The 21,576-nt window shown below is 50.7% G+C and overlaps 1 protein-coding gene across 1 annotated transcript in view; it reads right to left on the bottom strand.

The window, feature by feature from the left end:
- The window catches only part of Efhd1 (EF-hand domain family member D1), a 46,961-nt gene extending 25,852 nt beyond the window's left edge, over window positions 1–21,109 (bottom strand). The window contains exon 1 of the mRNA XM_021199049.2: window positions 20,704–21,109. Within this exon, the coding sequence (XP_021054708.1) occupies window positions 20,704–21,008 (305 nt within the window). The 5' untranslated portion in view covers window positions 21,009–21,109. The remainder of the gene's footprint in view (window positions 1–20,703) is intronic.
- Window positions 21,110–21,576: the final 467 nt, after the last annotated feature.

Genomic DNA, 21,576 nt, shown 5'->3' with positions numbered 1-21,576 from the left:
AAAAAAAAAAAAAAAAAAAAGAAAGAAAGAAAGAAAGAAAGAAAGAAAGAAAGAAAGAAAGAAAGAAAGAAAGAAAGAAAGAAAACAAACCACGGCCATGCTGAGGCCACTGCTCAGGTAAGCAAGGCTCTCTACCAGGCCCTGGCTGGAGACTCAGAGGTGCTCATACCCAGTCATGGCAACTGTCTGTTCCTGCACCATCCAAGGAAGGTGGTCTCACATCTTGCTTGGGGCACATCTGTCAGGGAAGAATCTCACTGTGTCGGGGCGGGGGAGATGATTCAAGTGGGGGAAAGACCTTGTCACACAAGCCTGACATCCCAGAAATGACATAAAGGTTAAGGTTAAGGAGGGACCAACTCTTCCAAGTTATCATCTGACCTCCACACGAGAGTCATGGTATGTGTACGCATGCAAGTTAACACATGCACGTGTGCATACACACACACACACAGAGCACCTGAGAAAACACACCGAGGTTGACCTGTAACTTCACCAACATCCACATACATGATCTCTCTCCCCCTCTCTTACACACACACATACACACACACACACACACACACACACACACACACCCCAACCATTAGGAAGCTGGCCAGATGCCTGGGAATAACACACTGCAAGAAGTCCAAGGTGCAAAACAGAGACTCACCATACAACCCATTCCAAACCAATTCCAATTCTAACATTCTCTCTCAGTATTGCAGGTTGAACGTAGGGCCTCACACATACCAGGCCACCAGAGCTCCTCCACTAAGATACATATTCATCCCCCCCTTTACTTTCTATGCACATAGAAGCAGTATCTTAAATAGATACTTATATGTGAAGGCTCATTACAACACTATCTACAATAGTTATGGTGGAAGAAACCCAAGTGTCCACCAGCCGGGGAACAGATATGCAGAACGGGGAGGATCCGTGCAACTGAATGAAAGGGAAGTTCATGCTACAGCACAGATTCCTAGTTATGTGAATTAACTCACGCTAAGTGAAATGGTGTGGGGCACACCTTGCAAGGTTACGCCTCCACGAGGCGCCCAGGGTAGCAAAATTCATAATGACAGAAGTATAGTGTGTGTGTGTGTGGGGGGGAGATGGAGATGGGGGAGGGACAAGGGAACCCTCTGCATTCCAAGACAAAAAAGCTCCAGGGCCATGTGGTGGGGGTGACTGCACGGCAACATGAATTCGCTTAATACCACTGAACTGAATGTTTTGATCCTAAGCATCATTTTTATAAAAAAAAAGCTGGGTGGAGGTTAAATTTCATATGTATCTGTGGTATAGAAGCCAAACCAGGACCCTCCCGGAGCCCTGGGGTTCTATTCCCAGCTCCCATGTGGTAGTCTACATCATTGGTAACTTTAATCCCAGGGGATGCTCTCCTAGCTTCTGAAGGCATCGTACACACGAGGTGCACAGACACAGACAAACAATACACACTCATAAAATTTTTTAATAAAAGCAAAACAAAACCAAACCAAGGTACTAAAACTAGGACCTCCCTCCACTCCCAGACCAACGCCTTAAGCCTAGGCTTTAGAAGGGGCAGGCTCAGCAGCATGGCTTTGGGTATCTGTCGAACAGCAGAGAGTCCAACTTCCAACAGACTCTGACAATACTCAGTAATGGCAAGGCAAGCCGCAAAATCCCAAAGCCCCATAAAGACAGCCACCCTCTCGCCAGCCCCGTGATGCCCTGTCCCACCCTGTGCAGACCCTACATGCCAGCGAGGCCGGGATCAGTCACTGAAAACTCTAGGAAGGTGAAGAGGCTAAACTCCTACTCAGAGGCAGGGGGTATCTGACAGGGAAGCAAAGAGCTGCCTGCAGACGCTGCCCAGAAGCCTAAAGGTGCTAAGAGCTGCCTTCAGCCACAGGCAAAGCTCTTCTGAGAGCTTCTGAGAACTGACCTCGCGAAGCTAATCTTTTACAAACAGGCTAGAATGGGTTGTCTCTGTTACAAGAGTCCTGGTCAAAGCCAACAGGCTTCTACAGTGTGGAACTTTCCAGAAGCTGCCCGGTCCATAAGGTTATGTGTCCAAAAACGTACAAGAGGGAACCAGATCACGCAAGCTTTATCCCAAGCTCACAGTCCTCCAACTCTGGGGATTTTCCATGGGAGAAGGTGGCAGTGCTGTATGAGGAGGGCTGGCCTTAAGGCTGGAGTTGTGGATCAAGGGTAGGGTACCTTCTCTGCTATGTACCAAACCTGAGATCCCATCCCCAACACGTCACAGAAGAGCAGGGGAAGTGGCCTAGTTAGGGGCCCACTAACCTAACTTTGATGCCGAGGTTTAGATAAATGTCTGCTGTCCTCTGTTCACAAGAAGCATTCCAACATTTACAAAGAAGACTGGGGCCACTAAGGATGGTGCCATCCAATCACAATCAGCCCAGGCCTTAACAGAGGGTTCCAGTGCTGGGGGAACAGAGTGGCGGGAGGAGCAGCTGAGAGGATTAGGTGTAAGGAGAGGGGTGTGCTGGAGGATGGCGGTGATAAATAAAGGTCAACAAACAAGGCAGAGACTTGTCTATAGCCTTTCAGGAGGAGAGAGAGGGAGCTTTCCCCGTGCTCACCCATTGAGAGCTGCCAATGAGGCCAGTGTGAGCAGGGGCTCCCCGCTAGACACAGAGACTGGTTCAGCGAGGCAGTCCTTGACTCCTCTGGGACGCTGACCTGGAAAACCCGAACAGACCCGAGGTCTGAAGCTTCTTCCAGGTCTAACAGAAAGCTCGCATAGTTCCGAACGGAGCCCAGTAAGCACTAGGCTCAGTTAACACACCTCCAATTACGCAGTTGACAATTACATGTGTGCGCGCATGCGTCTGTGCACAGGCGTGACGTGTGTGTCAGAAGACAGTATCTGGAGATCGTCCTTGCCTTCTACCCTGTTTCGGGGAGAGTGACTAACAGTCATCATTGTATATACCCAGCTAGTTGGCTCAGGGTTTCCTTAGGAACTCCCCTGTGTCTTTGCCCCTCCCCCCACCTCACTAGGAGTGCTGGGACTATAGATGAGCTATTGCTTCCAGCTTCATGAGGGTTCTGGGGATCCAAATTCAGGCCCTCCCACTTGTGAGGCATAGGCTTTATCCACTAACCTACAAATTATTGTAATTTTTTTAATTAAAAAAAAATCTGTATTGGTATTTTTGCCTGCGTGTATGTATACTGCGTGTAGTGACAGTAGAGGCCAGAGGGGGCGTTAAATTGCCCTGGGACATGAGTTACAGTTGTTAGCCTCCTTGTGGATACTGGGAACCAAACCTGGGCACTCTAGAACATCAGCTACTGCACTTAACCACTGAGCCATGTCTCTGGGCCTCCTCCCCTTAACCTGCTTTTTTTTTTTTTTTTTTTTTTTTTTTTTGGTTAACCTGCTTTTTAAATAGAGAAGGAAACAGGTCATAGGAATACAAACCTGTAATCCTGACAGCTGGGAGGTGGAGGCAGAGAGATTAGGAATTCAGGGCTGAGGCTATATCAGAGAGTTTGAGACCAGACTGAATTTATAGGGACCTTGTCTCAAAACCACAGTGATGGCTGGAAACTAAAGAAGAAGGGAGAGAGGAGGCTAAGATCAGAGGCCAGCCCCTTTGAAAAGTATGTGCCACTGACTCTTTCCCCAGGCAGGAAAAAGAGCCAGGGGCAAGGCAGGAGCGAGCAGCTGGAGGCTGCCTGACTGGCGGGAATAAAGCATGGAGAGATGTGAAGGGGCATCTCGGAGGCCCCACAGTGGCAAAGAACAGAGGCACCATCCAGTCCCGCTTCTCCGCCCAGTTGCTCAGTCAAGGCTGCTGACTTTTTGTTCCTGCAAGGGCCCAGTGGCATCTACTGAAGTCCTGGCGCAACAATAAAGTGACCACTTCAGGGCCATCTTCCTCCCCTATGGACCTGGGGTTTAAAACCAGACCTGTAGCCCTGTCTTCAAAGTGACCCTTTAGAGGAGCCTGCTTGCGGTCACTTCCTTCCAGGGCCTGGGTTCTCAGGGCGGGGGAGAATAAAGCTTCAGACATGGCTGCTTTCATCTTCCCATTTTATCCCCTCCTTCAAAACGGGAAGTGACTTCACCCAGCCTCGGCTTTGTGGTACAAAAAAAGGGACCTGGGGCTCCAACTGCTCTCTATTTTGTATGTATCGCCTTGACTCAGTGTAAGCCTTTTGGTCTTTGGGACGATCCTGTAAAAAAATTAATAATAGCTGCCTGCCCTTGCTATAAATTAAGAGCTCACTAAGGGAGCCTTACCTCACTGGGGGAGGGCAATTAGGCTCACACAAAGGATGCTGAAAACAGCCATGCAGACCTGATTTAAGCTAGTGTATTCTTTCTCTCTCACCTTCTTCCTCCTTCTCTTTCTTTCTTTCATATAGTCTATTTAGCCCAGGATAGCCTCAAATTGGTGGATGATCCTTGTGTCCTAGCCTCTCAAGTGTCTATAGATCTAAACTACCATGAAAATTCTACTTATTTATTTATTTTTATAATATTTATTCGGGAGGGGGGATATGCCATGGTATTGTGTCACAGTTCCCCGAATTCCAACCGGCAGAGACGGGGGGGAGGGGGACACAAATGCCAAGGAAGGTTCCAAACAGATTTCTTCTTTATCTCTCTGAGCAGCTTTTTCCTCTCCCTCTCACAAACAGCTTTCTCTAACCCTCTCCCGGCTCCAACTCACTCCAATTGCTTTCTTCAAATGCTTTCTCCAACTGCTCTCTCCAACTGTTTTCCAACTGAACTGCTTACAGCTTTTTCCCACAACATCCCCCCCCCCATCACATCCTGTTTTCAGTCCTCTGACCTAATCCCTCCCCCCTCTCCTGGATCTGGTCAGAGTTCAGCCAGGCCTCGCAGTGATAGTCCAGTGACTCAGCAGGCAGGCAGTACAGGATCGTCCAAGTGCGTAGGCTCAGGTTAAACAGGGATCACGGTGGTCTCACTCGCTTCCCACAGTATTGATTGGTTAGAGGTCATAGGACAACTTGCTGGAGTGGCCAATCTCCTTTCTCTGGGATAGGACTCAGGTCACTAGGCTTGGTGTCAAGTGCCTTTTACCAGCTGAGTTCTTTCACCAGCCCCATGCCAAGTTTTGGACATGGGATTCTCAAGCAGGGTTTCTGTCTGTCTGTGTAGTATCTATGCACCAACTGCACGCAGTGCCTGAGATGGCCAGAAAAAAACGGCATTGGAACCCTTGGAACTGAAGTTACGGCTAGTTGTTAGACATCATGTAGCTAGAGGACTCAATAGAATCTGGGTCCTCTAGAGGGGCAGCTGGCACTTTTAACCACTGAACCATCTCTCCTGCCCTGGGGCAAGCAAGGGTTTTTAGGTTTTCTCCAGTAGCAGGGAGGACAAGAACAACCAGTGACTGCATTTAAGCTATGATGCCCTCACCTTGCTTGACGTTAGGGCGGACACAGGGTGAACTCACCGTCCCAAGGAAGAGTCTAGCTGTTTTAGCTGAATTACATCTTCTGCCATCCACATATGAAGGGCGGCAGAAATGACAGGAGCTCTGTCAATATGGCCTAGGTCTGCATGCATTCTGAATCTGACCCCACAGCATGGTACCCAAGATCCCTGGGCATATACAATGGAATTCCTTTCTGGTCCGGAGAGTGCTAACCATCATGGCCTTATACACATTGAGAGAAAGGGTCTCGCCAGCCGAGTCCCTCAGAAAAAAATCTTCAGCTGTTTAATCTTTTGGCACCACCCTCCTGGGCGTGCCACCGTCCAGCAGCTGAAGAAACAGAAGCCCATCATGACTCTCGAGTCTGAGGTCACTAAGCACGGCAAGGTAAACCGGAAGGACCTACCCTTCACCCCATGTACTGGGCAGGAGAGGCAGACTCCATCCTTCAGATGATTTTAGGCTTAGAAAAGTCCCCTGGTCCCCATTTCTCCTCCACTAGCAACTTAGTTCCTCTTCCCCTATGTTTTCTTTTAGAAAATAATCTTATAGTTGTGGGTCACCCCTACCTGAAGAACTTTACATTAAAGGGTCACTGCGTGAGGGGTCACTGCGTGAGGAAGGTGAGAACCCCTGCTTTAGAGGAAGGGGAGGAGGTATTAGGGCCAAACCCAGGACTAAGCACGCACTCTACTATGCTACAGCCCACGCCTTCCTGCGACTTAAATGGTTTTTACAGAGAGAGTCTGCGGTAGTCTGAGTTCTGAATGAAAATGGCTCCATAGGGCTGGTGAGATGGCTCAGCAGGTAAGAGCACCGACTGCTCTTCTGAAGGTCCTGAGTTCAAATCCCAGCAACCACATGGTGGCTCACAACCATCTGTAATGAGATCTGATGCCCTCTTCTGGTGTGTCTGAAGACAGCTACAGCATACTTATTTATAATAATAAATAAATCTTTGGGCCAGAGCAGTCAGGGACTGAGTGAGTGGGGGAGGGGGCCCAACCGGAGCGAGCAGTGGTCCTAAATTCAATTCCCAGCAACCACATGAAGGCTCACAACCATCTATACAGCTACAGTGCACTCATATACATAAAATAAATCTTTTTTTAAAAGAAAGAAAAGAAAATGACCCCATAGGCTCACAGAGACTGGTGCTAATGGGAGGTGTGGCCTTGCTGGAGTAGGTGTGGCCTTGTTGGAGGAAGTGTGTCAATGGGGGCGGACTTTGAGGTCTCAGGTGCTCAAGCCAGGCCCAGTGTATCTCAGTCTCCTCCTCCTGCCTGTGGATCCAGATGCAGCGCGCTCAGCTTCCTCTCCAGCACCATGTCTGTCTCCGTGCCACCTTGCTTCCCACCATGATGATAACGGACTAAACCTCTCAAGTGTAAGCCGGTTCGAATTAAATGTTTTCTTTTATAAGAGTTGCCATGGTCATGGTGTCTCTTCACTGCAATAGAGCTCTAATTTAGACAGGGTCTCACCATATAACTGTGGCTGTCTCGGAACTCACTATGTAGACCAGTCTAGCCCACCGGGGTCCCAGCTCCACTGGGAAAGGTTCTCTAGTGTTTGCTGATTGGGCATCGATGAAGGCTAGGCGAGGGAGGCTAGAGTTGATTTCTGATGTCTGCCCAATTCTGGATACCCTAGCCCCCTAGCCCATGAATTGCTTATTCTTCTGGTCTGTACTGCACAGAGCCCCTGGGCTTTCTTGATTTTCACCTCAACTGGAATAATCCTGCCATTAACGAAGAAAGAAAGAAGCCAGGTAACATTTGTCCAGAAACTCTGTCATCAGAAACTCCCTGGGGACCCCTGGATAGGGCTTTCTCAGGAAGGTGTCGGTGCCCAAAATGTGCCTGGCGGGTGGTGGGTGAAGGGGCCCTGTGTCACAGCAAGGACAGCCTTTGACACCACAAAATGATGTCATCTACAAAGTCATGGTTGAGTTTACAATTGAGCTACAAAAGTAATCACCACACCACCCCCAAAATCTGATTTAAGTAATTTTATGATTTTCTGTTGGGACACACTCATAGCTTTCTTTGGGTGCACCAAGCTTGCTGGCTTCCACACCTGCACACACACTCAGCAAGGCCTTGCTGGAAACACATGTCTTCTCAAATCAGATCTGGGAGCACAGGAGAACAATGGTATTGTGGGATTGTCCGGATCACTGTCTGCCCCAGTCCAGCTGGACCGTGTCAAAGGCTCCTGTGTGACCCCAAAGTCAGGGAAGGTACTACAGGTTTCACGTCAATCCCCCCACAGGTGGTCATTAGGAGACCCAATCTGATGGCCCCAGCTGTACCTGTCTAGATTAGCCTCAGGGTCTTCCTGAGGCCACAGGCTATAGTCCCTCTAACCAATTCTCTAGGTCCTCCCAACCTATTATATTGCCTGTTCTTCTAACCTTCCCAATTGCAGCATCCTGGGACACCAAGTCTTTAGTGTGTTATCCTTGTTTTCAAGGTCGGAGTGCTCAGGCTTTGGGCAGCCCTTGCAAGGGTCTCAGGAGGTGAGTGCAACAGCAGGATTAATACAAATCCTCTGATGTCCAGGCTGCTCACGGCCACTTCCGTCCCACAGCTCTTGGCTTTCTTGAGCTCGCAATACTTGTTTACTTACTCCCTCGCCACTAGGCTCACGTGTGCCGGGGCCTCTCCAGGGCACAAGGGAAATACAAAGACAGTCCCAGGAGGGATGTAGACACAATGGCAGCGTTGCATCGAGAGGCAAATGTGCAAAGCCCAGTAAGGGGATTTCTGTGGCCATGTGGTCTTGGGGTGCCAGAATATTCTGAAAAGGGAGAAGCAGGCCAGCTCACACAAGGCATTCTGGGAGGGCTGTGGGTTCCTCAGGGTAGCAGGAGCAAGGTCATAGTGTGTTTGAATCAAGGGGGCAACATCAGATGTCTGTCTGAGGAAGACACTCCTTCTGGGTGCCAACATGGGATAGATCTTTAGAGGGCATGACCCAGCTGGTGAATATATGGCATCCCTAGCCAAGACTGGAGAAACTAGAGAGGGCGGGTCCGATATGGGGCAGCACAAAGCAAGTTTGAACTCCAGCCTCACCTGCTCTTATTGTGCCAGTGCCTCGAGGCTCCCTCCTGGCAAATTCTCTTTTTTTTTCCAGTAAAAAATCAACATTTTTTGAAGGCTACAGAAGACCAGTGGAAGCTAGAAACATTACGGTTTAGTTAGCCATAGCACCCCGCACTTCTGTATACCGTGCCTAGAAATCCCCAAGGGAAGGTAGGAGGTAAAGGGAGCAGAAGGGGGCTGGTGAGATGGCTCAGTGGGTAAGAGCACCTGACTGCTCTTCCACAGGTCCTGAGTTCAAATCCCAGCAACCACATGGTGGCTCACAGCCATCTGTAACAAGGTCTGACTCCCTCTTCTGGAGTGTCTGAAGACAGTTACAGTGTACTTACATGTAATAAATAAATAAATAAATAATAAAAAAAGGGAGCAGAAGGGCCATTCACACTGTCCCAAGAAACTCACTGTGTTCCCAACACCCTGCAAGACCAGTATCTCTAACTGGGCCTTCAACATTAACAGCTTCCAAATCAGCTTTATCCAAATGTACACGGTGGCAGAGCACTACTGGCCCTGCTAGGAATGGTCCCAGGGATTTAATAGGAAAGAGCAGTGGGAGATCACACAGGATAGTCACTCAATACACCTACGTGCCCCGGCTTCCTTTCCCCAAATTGCCCTCTGGGTGCTAGACCCCTGATCCCAGGGGTCTGATCAAAGGGGTCTGAGTTGGCTCAGCCAGACTGACCTGTGGTTTGGGATAGGGAACAGAATGAGAAAAACAAACAAACAAACCAACCAAACCCTGGCGGTTTAGAGTTCCAGGTGGTTCATTCAGAAAGGAGAAAAAAAAGGAGCAGACGGAGAAGGCAGAGGCTCCAGTGGCCTGCGGGATGCCAGCTTGGAGCAGCCCCAGACAGTATGGTGGGAGGGCACTGAGGGAAAGTTAGGAGATTTTTTTTTTTTCTTTTTGTTGGTTACCTGTGGTTGAGCTCAGGGCCTCTTATGCATGTTAGACAAGCATTCTATCACTGGGCTCCAGCTCTGGATGGTCTTGAACTCAATCAATAGCTCATGCAGGCTTTGAACCTGAGAGCTTTGTTTGTTTGTTTTACTCTTGGGTTTCTCTGTATAGCCCAGGCTGTCCTGAAACTTGCCCTGTAGACCAGGCTAGCCTCAAAACTGAGAGACCTGCCTGCCTCTGCCTCCTGAGAGCTGAGGTGTGTGCCACCATGACCCAGCTCCTTGAGAGCTTCTTCGCCTTCAGAGGAAGTGGCCTTACAGGCCTGCTCCACCACACTTGGCTCACAGGCTTCTTCCAACCAAAGTTGGACAAAGGAGTCTGCCATGCTGCAGCCTCAAAGAGCCCTGAGGAGCTGGGTCCCAGGACAGTGGTGCTCCTGGCACAAGTCCTGTTGGGGACTTAGGGGGAGCAAGACCTCCACACACTAGAGGCTTTCCATAGTCCATTAGGGCTGGGCAGCAGTGCCCGCCCTTCCTTGTTCCCAGGTTGAGAAATTGAGGAAGCCTGGGAGGTACTGGGTGAAGGGTAGCTCTGCAGCCAGCTGGGGTTCGTGGGGCTTGGAGACAAGCAGTGGTCACAGCCCAGCTTAAGTGTAAGGTGAGGACAGACTTACGGCTGGCTCCAGAATGAGTACCCCCGGGCTGCCACCCTCCTAGCCTTAGCCTCAGTCATCCATCTCTGCGCCATACCTTGATGCCAACAAGACCTCTCACAGCATGGCACCACCTTAAACCCAGCAGCCTTCGGTGTCTAGAGCACCCGGCTAGAACAACCGGTGACCTAATTAAGGCCTCAACTGTACACGCCATGGTCATGCGATCTTGGGTACAACCCGAGAAGTGGCCATTTACCTTTTTCCACATCTCACTTACAGGCTTGTGCCTGAGTGGGTCAGTGGCTCTGCTGAACAGGGCACCGGGATCCCTCCATGGCTTCGAGTTACTTCCTTCCAGGCAGCACACAGGGTCTTGCAAACTGTAGCCAAACTGAGCCCAGAACCTCTCTGCAGGAGGGCAAGGCACCTGGCGGCATCTATGCCCTTGAGGGAGCCGGGAAGACCACAGAGAAGCGGTGGCCACACTTAACTATAAAGAATTAACTATAAAAAAATTATGTTAGTGGAGTCCTCAGCTAGCATGCACAAAACTCAAGAGTTCAGTCCCTAGCACCATATAAACGTGGTGTGGTGGCTTCAATTTATCTATAATCCCAGGTAGACAGGAGGATCAGAAATTCAAAGTCATCCTTGGCTACACAGCAAGTCTGAGGCTAGCCTGAAATGCACTAGACCCTGTCTTTAAAAAAAGTTGTTGTTGGTGGTTTGTTTGATATTTTTTTCTCCGTTTAAAATATCTGACTTGATGAGGCCAAGGTGCCACACATCTTTAATGCCAGCACTGGGGAGGCAGAGGCAGGAGGATCTGAGTTTGAGACCAGTCTGGTCTACATAGTGAGTTGTAGGCCAGCCAGGACTACATAGGGAGACCTTGTCTCAAAATACACATGCACCCACGCACAAACTCATGCACATAGTACTTATGTATGTATGTATGTATGTATGTATGTATGTGGCTGATTTTCCAGGAGGAGGAGGGGACCACACTAGAGACAATAACTGAAATACCTAAGTATCATTTGCTGGAAACTAGCGGACAGTGCAGAAGCTATGGAGATTAGCCCAGTGAGGCAGGGAGAAGCTGGAAGAATTAGTAAAAGGAAGTCGGGGTGGGCCTTAAGGATCAGCAATGATGAGTCTGGGCTTTGCTTCAGAAATGCGCTATGCTGCCTCTAATCCACAAGGACCTCTGAAAAAGGGAATCGAGTCATGAGATCTGGGTTCAGGCAGGGTCCCTGTAGCTACAACATGGAAGATGGACAGACACTGCTGAGTCCGACATAAAGTGGGTGGTCCAGTGAGACCTGGAGTTCAGGCAGCTCTGCAGAGGCGAGAGGCTCAGTGACCGGTGTCAAGGGTAGCTGTGGGGCCTGAAATAGACATGACCTTCAAGAAAGAGGCTCTTGATGCCGAGGACCAGAGTGCTGGACACACTCCAGGTCCGCCGCTTACAGGCCAGCCCTCTGGCTTCTCTGTGATTCCATTTCCTCGATGTCCTGTACCAGCTGGATGCTGGGACCCAGTGGGAGCACTGAAGGGAGGAATGAGTTCCCAGGTGTGCAAGACCACAAAGGAGCCTGTAGATAGTAAGCACTCCATTTGACTCTTAAGGATGTGCACATCTGGGGGCCCCAGCACTCAGGAAAGCCTGAAGCACTTAGGGAAGGGCAGAGAAAGTCACTGCCAAGACCAAGCTGGGCAGGATCCAGGGCCAGCTTCCCCAAGGCCATGACTGAACTCAGCAGGCCCCCAAGGCCAAAGAGCTAGGGCTGTCAGCAGTGAGATATTTTTGGCAAGAGCTGTCCGAAGGCACAATGGGTATTCAGTAAGCAGTGTGGCAGGGAGGAGGGAAGAGAGAAACTGAGGGGGGTTGAGGGTTCTCTTGGTGTTTCACCCTCAGGAAGGGCTGGAAGGGCCAGCACACAACAGCCTGTAAATCCTGAACACTATTCTCCTGCTTCCTGCAATCCTAGTCCAAGTTGGCAGTAGGTTGAGGGTGGGTCTGTGGCCTACCACTGGCCTTGAAAAGATAGATCAGGCCACCACACCCACCAGGGATGAGGGTCACTACATTGGAATCAGACTCTAGCATTGCCACAGGGAGCCCCCTGCCTCTCTACTGGGTCCCCACCCGGTCCCCAAGGCCCTGACTAGCCTAGGACTAGAAGGAGGTCAGTTGCTATCACCAGCAACCCAGGCCTAGCTCTAACCCAAGGAACCAACCTTCATTCAGAAGCAAGGGATTCCAGGCTGAAGCAAACAAAACAAACAAACAAAGGCAGTGAGCAGTCTGAGCAGGTAAAGTTCTTGTGATGCAAGGCTGAAGACCTGAGTTCGATTCCCAGGACCCACATAAAAGTCAAAGAAGAGAGCTGACTTCACAGGCTTGTCTTTTGACTTCCGCACACGTGTAATGCACATACATCAAAGACACTGACTGGGCTTACTAAGTAAGTGAAATAGCCCAAGGTTGAGGGTAGCCCAGTAGTAAAACACTTGCCTAGCACACACAAGGTCCTGGGCTCTATCTCCAGTGTGTAGAAACAAGACACAGACAGACAGACAGACAGACAGACAGACTGACACATACCACACCACACACACCCCCACACACACACAAAGAAAAAAAAAACCCATCAACACAGAGGCCTGTAAGCCAAGGGTTAGGGCTTAGCAACCAAACCACAGGCCACTACTGAAGGGACAGGGCCAATCTGTGCAGGTTGACTCCACCCACGTTCAGAGGCTTGACCCCCAAGATGCTCTTGGTGAACACTGAGAACAAAGGAGGCTGAGGGGTGAAGGGAGTCGGGGCAAGGCAGGAAGCATCAGTGAGGAGTTCTCAAGGACGAAGGCAGGCAGGAGTGGCTGAGGTCAGTCAGCTGGGCCCTTCAAACTCAGAGGGGTGAAGTGAGGGTTACCAAGACAGCTGACGTAATAGCCACACAGCTCCACACAGTAGCCAGCAGTACTATAGGCTGCCCAGAGACCTATACCCACAAGCAAGAAGAACGAAAACACAGGGGTAGATGCAAACTGCAGAGACAGACAGATTGCAGGATATCCAGGAGAAAGAAGAGCCACCCCTCCCCTTCATGACAGGATTCCCCATGCCCAGTTGCTAACCTCTTCCAGGCCCGCCAGCCAAAAGCCCTCAGGTAGACAACACAGGCTGGTACACAAGAATTATGGTGCGCTATCTCACAAAAAGGATCCAGAGGGGTAGGACTCACTCACTCACAGAACCCCATCACAGGCCATAGGGAAAGGACGATATGATATATCACCTTTGCCTGGGCGGTCACTGGCCTGGATGGACCCAGGATGCAGTGCTAGTCTTCGGGAGATAACCAGGAGGTTGTATGGGGGACACAGCAGGGACACACCCAGCTAGGATTTCCCTATCACAGAAATCTTTCTGGTTTTAAATACTGCTTTGATCACTCTGTTTCAAAGGACAGTCACTCAAATTCCCATAAGATATGATGCAGAGGAGACTCTGAGAAAACTCGGGGGGGGGGATGAGGGGGAGGAGATGGACATTTGTGCGTCTTCCTGCTAGAGGTCGGGACCTTCAGAGCAGGCCTGGAGCTACTTCTCGGGGACTTGGACCAGCCCTGGGTCTTCTCCCTCCCCAGTCAAGATGGTTAAATAAACAAACCCCGGTGCACAAGAGAACACATTAAATACAAGGTGAGTCACTAGTAGCAAGGGCTGCAATCCAGGAATCAGAAAGGCCTTAGCTTCCATGGACTTTTCTCTACTGTCCCTATCCTGTATGTGTGTGTGTGTGTGTGCGCGTGTGTGCGCACACACATGTGTGTGCACATGTGTATGTCTGTGTCCTTGCACTAGGAATAGAATCCAGGGCCTCCATCACGCTGACTACAGCCATTCTACCCCCATCTGCTTCCCACTAAAGATAAAGACGCCCAGATGAGGCACCTCCCATAAGAGGACACACTTCACTTGTATCAGAAATTCTCAGCCAGTCTAGAAGAGTTGAGGGTGTAGCCCCATGGTAGAGGGTATACTTGACACATGCAGCCCCCCCACCCCCCCAGTTCTCACCCCAGAACCAAAACTAAGAAAGAAAAGGCAATCATCTACGCCACACCCCTTTCTTCCTCCTGCCCTTTCTCCTCCTGGGCAGACTAAGGGGGGGAAGGGCACTGGGAAGAGGGGGGGGGGAATGAGGAAATCCAGGCTTCCAGTGGCCAGTGGCGTTCCAGATGGGGAATGTGGCCTTGGCGGGACATCATGACATCAGCATTTCGAATTGGTAATAAAACAGTAACTTTCCTGGGCTATCATTCCCCTTCCCACCCTCTCTTTGGGGAGTTGAAACACAAGCTCTCACAGCAGGGCTGAGGAGATACACAGCTGCATGCTAAGCTCCCGTGCTTGGGCCCTGCCTGCACCCTGCTGTCCCCATTACCTTCCTTTGCCAGGGCCCTCTGGAGCAGCCAGGGTAATTAAAGTTTCCTGTCTAACCTTGCCTGCACAGCCAGCTCTGATCGCATTTCAGCCGTGTACACACACTGTAGGGTCGGTTTCTTCTGGGCCCGTCTCAGTCTCCCTTTAAAATCAGGCCACTGTTCTTCTGGCTCCAGCTATCCAGTGACACACTTCCACGCTTGGAAACAGAGCGGCAGCTAGCTCTGGCCAGGCTGCCGAGGCCTCCAGCTTCCCACACTCATTAGAAAGTTGTCTTTCTTCTGCAGCACACCATTTAGGACTCAGGACACTTGACACCTACTCTAAGAACCCAGCAAACTCCCCAGAGGGCGGGCAATCTGGAAAGCGCTCCCTCCCTCTCATGGCTTTCAAAGCTTTGAAAGTGTAAAACTCCTATGCTAAGGAAAATCAAACATAAAAAGACCAAAGAATATATTCGAGGGGTCTGAGTGAATCTATCTAGCCTTGCTTCCTGACAAAGAGTGGGCATACTTTGTGTATGCTGGTCTAATCGGGTTACATCCTTGAGGGGCCTAGGGAGCAAAGGCGACATCAGAATGCGCATCTAGAAACTGCTGGAAAGTGAAAATCTGGCAGGCCCTGCTGAAGGCAGAGCACTCTTGGCACAGATGGAGCTAGGCTCCATTGGATCAGGTTTTGGGAAGGCTAGTCCACGGGGAGGGGGCTGGAGTGGCAGGGGCATAGCTTACTATGCATGCTGTAAGTATAGAATTCCCACCATCCTAAAACTCAGGTCCTCCTTGGAGCTCTCCCCTCCCCTCCACCCGGAGCCTTTGAGGACACACTTGTCTTGCTCACTCTCCTGAGTTAAGTAGAATCTCCCTTCCTCCTTATCATGTCCACTCAGAACATCACAATGTGACCTGGATTGGAAATAGAGTCTTTGCAGAGGTAAATAAATTAGGATGATGCCATACTGGATTTCACTGAATCCAGTGACTAGAAACCTCTGAGAAAGCCATGTGAAGACAGACAGATAGGCAGGCAGGCAGACACACAGAGAAAGAGAGACATGGAGACGACAGACAGACAGACTGAAAATGAAAGAGACAGAGAAGGGATAGAGACAGTGGGGGTGGGGGAGAGGGAGAGAGAGAGAGAGAGAGAGAGAGAGAGAGAGAGAGAGAAACAGGAAGATTCTCCCCTGGAGCCCACAGAGCAGAGCAGGCAGGGTACAGCCAATACCTACACTGAAGGCTTTCAACTTTCAGAGCTAGGAAGAACGAAGCGCAGTTGTTTTTAGCTACCCAGGGTACGGGGACTGAGTTCTGGAGGCTTCAGGGGAACAGGACACTGAGCCAAGCATCCACCCACAGACCCCAGAAGGATCAGACTACCACAGCACAGTTTAAAGAGCAGGCTGTCCATGGGCCTGTGATGTGGTGGGCCTGTAGCCCACTCACAGTGAGATCCTGCCTCCAATGACCAGAAGAGAAGAAACACAAACAACACAGGCAACCAAAGCCTCTCAGGCAAAGTGAATCATTAAACAAAAAGGGCAGCAGAAATTTTTATGGGGACTAAATGACAGCCATGTGATTATCTAAAAAAATTTGTGAGTAAAGGTATAGCGGCTCATTTCTATATCCCCAGCTTAGGCTGAGCCAGGAGGATTGCTTTGAGTTCAAGGCTAGCCTGGGATCCAGTGTGAGAGGCTACTTGCAAAAACCAAAATAATTATAATAAGCAATAAATAAATATTTAAAAGTCAGTGACTGAAACCAACCCAGGAAGTCTTCCCAGAAAGCGTCAGCAAACTTCCTGCACACCACACACACACACACACACACACACACACACATCACAGGACTGCCCCACCTGCCAGAAAGGGGACCCAAACACAAAGGGCATTTAAACTGGCTGCCCAGAGGAACTCTCCTTTCTGAGAGCGGAGGTGAGGTTGGGTTTGGATCTCAGAAGTCTGGTTCCTAATCATGCCCCTGACTGCCACTCAGAGTGGTTGGTTACCATCCAGAGTGGACGGTTGGCCAGAAGGAGAAGGTAGAAATCCATCTATCCAGTAGCATGCTGGTACACTCTATGTTTGGGTTTCCGATGTTTGTTTTTAGCATGTTGCTTTGGGGGCAGAGGGGTGGGAAGGGGGCCTGAACTTGTCCCAGTAGGCCAGGCTTTCAGGGTCAGGAGAGCAGAGTTGATGTGAACGCACTGGCTTCCAGGGAAGTCTGGGTCACAGGAGCCCAGGCCTTGTGCTGGGTTTTCCTTGTCTGGCCCAAAGCTAACAGTCCATGCTGCACTCTCTGGGCAAAGCATGAAGTTTAGCGGGCGAGTAGGTGTTCAGGAGGACCTGGACAGTTTTATATTTTCTTTTTTAAGTCATGTGGGAGGATTGGGGGTATGGCTTGGTTAGTAAAGTACTCTTCTAGCATACACAAAGCCCTGGGTTTGAGCCCCAGTACTACAAACATTCATATGGTGATCCTGGCACTTAGGAATTAGAGGTAGGAGGTTCAGAAGTTCAAAGTCAACCTTGGCTACATGGTGAGTTCAAGGCTAGCTAGCCTAAGATAGATTAAAACCTGTCTCAAAGGAAAAAAAACAACAAAACAAAACAAAACAAAAAAAACAACCCAGTAACACAGAGCCAAGGGTGGCTCACACCTGTAATCTCAACATGTGGAAGGCTGAGGCAGGAGCAATGCCATGAGTTCTAGGTCAGCCTGGTTATACAGTAAAAAACGGTCTCAGTAAATAAGATAAAATCAAATCAAATCACGCAGTATTTTAGGCAGAGGAAAAAGAACTCTAACCAGCTATAGGACATGTGACATGGCCAGGCAGGCCAGTACAGATCTGCAAATCACCAAGCCCCAGTGGCTTCGACAGAAGGGTGGAAGGGGGCTCAGGGCCTGCCTGCCCTTGCCTGGATAAAAGCAGCAGAGTACGGGCACATAGCTGTATGTGCACAGACACCAGTTGATGAAACAGAGAGAAGGACTCAGAGCCAGCTGGCTGCCCTAAGGTGGCAGGTGGCAGAGCATCCGGGCCAGTGTGAGCACAGGCACCTCTGGACACTTCAGAAAACGAGGTTGCATTCACTCACTGCTGGTCAGGGCTTCACATCTCCCCAGTACTGGGCTGGATAGGGGCTAAAACCAGAGTATATTAGGAGAGTCTAGACAGTGAGTACTCCTAGATGTGGAGACCCTGGTCATGGGAGTGACACAGGTGCCTTAGGTATGGAAAATCCAGTGGAAGCACCTGGTGGGAAAATGAACCCAGCTGGGGGCCAGTCTCATGGACCCTTAGGAAGGTCTGAGCTGAGCAACCCCTGTTTCTATTAAGAGCAAGGAGCCTGAAGTAGGTAGGGTGAGCAGCGTGCAGATGTGGGAAAAGGCATGCATCCTTTACTTTAGAAAGTGGGATGGCACAAGGCTCAGTCCTGGCCAAAGAGAAGAATTAATTTACTCTGAGCAATTGGCTAAGAGCCAATTAGAAATAGTAACCTCCCCCACACACACCTAAAAAAATGGCCACGTGAAGGCTGCAACTGTGAGTACTCTTTCTTACTGGGCTTTTCAGGAGCCACCCGAGTGTAAGGACAAGAGAAGAGAAGAGAAGAGAAGAGAAGAGGAGAAGAGAAGAGAAGAGAAGAGAAGAGAAGAGAAGAGAAGAGAAGAGAAGAGAAGAGAAGAGAAGAGAAGAGAAGANAAAAATGGAATTAGAAACAATAAATAAATCACAAAGGGAGACCACCCTGGAGTTAGAAAACCTAGGAAAGAGATCAGGAGTCATAGATGCAAGCATCACCAACAGAATACAAGAGAAGAGAAGAGAAGAGAAGAGAAGAGAAGAGAAGAGAAGAGAAGAGAAGAGAAGAGAAGAGAAGAGAAGAGAAGAGAAGCGAAGCTGACTTTAGGAAACAAGAAATGAGCTGGGTTTGTTGGTGGATACAAATCACCTTAACAATTGGAAGCTCAGCCTGGACTACAGAGGGAGACTCAGGAGGGAAGTGGGCATTGTAGACCAGGACCTAGGCAGCCTCAGCTACATAGTAACATTGAGGCTGGCTTGTGCTATATAAGCTTCCTCAAGAAACCAGAAAGGGAGGGAGAGGAGGGGAGACAAGACAGGAAGGGTGACTGTGTATTGTCACCTGTGGCCGGATCCAGCCACACCTGAAGCAGGCACCCCCGGGGCTCTGTTTTAGGAGCCAGGTCACTTCCCTTTGTTCCTGTGGTTTTATTACAGGTGACAAAGGCTCTAACCTAGACTTCAGATGGGCAGCTTAGCTTTGTAGAAACACCGGCACAGTTTGGGCTGTCAGCTTTCCCAGAACCACAGGTTGCGCTTTGCCTCCCCCCTTAGCTTGATGCTGGGCCAGAACCTGTTCTTTGCCAGTGCCAACACTACTTGGCTCCAAAGACCTCTCGACGGGATAAATCGTACTCCTCTTATACAGCAGACTAACAAACTTAACCTTCCAAATGGGAGCTTCCTAGTAAACCCTGAAAGAAGCTGGAGAGACCACAGAGCAAGGTGGAGGGAGGGATACACAGGTGAGCATCCGGGCCAGAGCAGCCAATCCTACAGAATGTAAAACTCAAAGAAAACCACAGGGTGTGTGTGTGTGTGGGGGGAATCTGTCAAACCACTGTGCCTTCCCTGGCTTTTCCACCATCACCCCAGTCTCATTCTCTACTCCCAACTCTACCTTCCTCAGTTGCCCAAACTGCACCCAGAAAACAGCAGCTGGGAGCCCGGGACTGAGAAAACAAAGTGCCAGAGCAAGTATCGAGGTGTTCTGCAGACCTAGGGAGTAGTGGAAGTAGTGATCGCCATAGTGCCTTTAAATAGAACCTCCTTGGTGAGGGCAAACACATTCCAAGCGCTTCTAAGGACGCCCAAGCATGACCTGGCCAGCGGCCTTCGCTCCCCCAGCCACTTTTCCGGTCCCGGCCGAATTCTGGAAATAATATTAATAGCTTAGTGAGGCGTTTTCGGTGTAGAGACTACTTTGTGGCCTTAAAAGGCAAAGGAGGGGTCTGCAAGACCGCTCAGCTGGTAAAAGCACTTGCTACCACGTCTTATCACCTGAGTTTGATCCCAATCCCTGCATGGTGAAGGGAGAGAACTGATTCTCACAGCTTGTCCTCTGACCTCCACAAGTGTGCCATGACACTTCCTCGTGCATACACACTCACTGTAAATAAATACATGCGGTTTTTGTTATTTTGTTTTGAGACAGAGTGTCACTATGCAGCCATGGCTGGCCTCGAATTCAGAGATTGCCTCTGCTTCCCAAAACCAAATGTTGGGATTAGACGAGAATGTCACCACATCTCGCTTAGAAAGAAAAATAACGGGGGTCGGGGAGGGAGAGAAAAGCAGCAAGAGTCATTACCGCTTTCCCTCTTCAAGTGGGGAAATGAGGCCAAAGAGACCTCTCACGTGACAGGCCACCTACTGGGTCTTTGTATGACCTCCTCTTCTGAGGGGTGATGAGGCGCCAGCAGCACCCTAGTGAGTAGTGGCTGGCACCAGTCTCCAGCCAGAGGCATCTGCCATTCACCAGCCGGAAGGGTAACTGACTAGGCGACGCCCCCAGGAGGCTCCTGCACCAGCCGCCCGCCCCCCCCCCCCGCACTGGTCTAGGGACACCCATGTGTCTTCCGAGTTTAAGGCAACCTTGTTCTCAGCCTTCCTTCATTTCTCGCATCCCTTACTGAAGACGTGTGTCAACTGTTTTCTTTGTTTTATAAGATAAAAGACAATCCAGCTAATTTCTCCCTTGAGGGATAAAGTTGAGGCTGGCAGGTGAGGTGTGCCCCGGGCTCGCTTCCTAGAAGTTGCTTGGGGAGCAGATCTGAGGGTGGAGGAGGATGCGGGACCCGCCCTGGGGAATAGGGGACTCCAGGAAGGGAGCTTTTGAGTGGGACCCTCTGAGCTCCGCCGGGGTCAGATCCCCAGCCTGACGCGGTCCCCCATCGCGCGCAATGAACTTGGTGCGCAAGATCTGGCTGCACTTGGCCAGATGCTCAGTGCACTCCTGAACGCCTGCACCTCCTTCCCTCACTGTTCCACTCGCGACGCGGCCACCCCTTGCCCTGTCTCGGATTCCCCTTTCTTCGGGGGCGCAGGAAGAGCGCTCACGTTTTGAACATCCTCTCCAGATCCTTCAGGAGGCGGCGGCTGAACTCCGGGAACTCGGTGTAGGGATTGAAGACCTTGGAGCGGCCGGACCGCGCTGTACCCTGGTGGATGTCCAGCCTGCGGCTCAGCTTGAGGTTCAGTTCGGAGTCCGCGCTGGCTGTGGGCGCCCGGGCAGGCGGTTCAGGCTCCTGGTGCCCGGCTGGGGCAGCGCAGGGTGCAGGCTGGGGGCCGCCCTGGTCGGTCTCTGCCTGCACCTCAAGTCTCAACCGGCGCTGCAGCTTGCAGGCCAGCTCCTCGCTGGACATGGTGGCGGGTGGTGGTGATGGAACTGGGGTTCGCGATCCGGTACGGGGACACAAGAGTTGTGCGCTCTTTGCGGGCTCGTGGCTTTCTGACGCTCGGTGGAAGCGCTCGGGGCCCGGCGGTTGGAAAGAACCGTGGGTAGGCGGGGCGGGCGGGGCGGAGCTGCGGCTTTAAGGAGGCGCGGGAGCAGTAGGACTGTCTGCTGGACAGGGGACAAGGGAGTGTCTGCGCGTCTTGGGGGTCGCGTTTGCCTAAACCTCTCACAGGCTGAGACTTGATACTAATCCGTCCCCCAGTCCAGACATGGACCCTGAAATCAACTCTGCTCTTGCCGCCAGAATTCGCCCTTGGGGAACTGGTGATCCCCAGGGAACTGGTAGCAAAGACTAGGGAGTTAAGTCTGGCAACCGTTCAGGCAGTTCCATTCTCTTCCAAAGCGCTCCAACTAGAGAGCTCGAGGCCTAGGACCCTCTGAGATGGGAGAATTAAGTGTGCCTGGTAACACCAACACGCCCCCACGTGTGTAGCGAGCAGCCGTCGCCCCTAAGGCCCTGGAGTAGGAGATGCACC

Source organism: Mus pahari, chromosome 5 (assembly GCF_900095145.1).
Source record: "Mus pahari chromosome 5, PAHARI_EIJ_v1.1, whole genome shotgun sequence".
Taxonomy (NCBI): domain Eukaryota; kingdom Metazoa; phylum Chordata; class Mammalia; order Rodentia; family Muridae; genus Mus; species Mus pahari.
The sequence above is the reverse complement of the archived record's forward strand: the minus strand, read 5'-3'. Positions and strand labels throughout refer to the sequence as shown.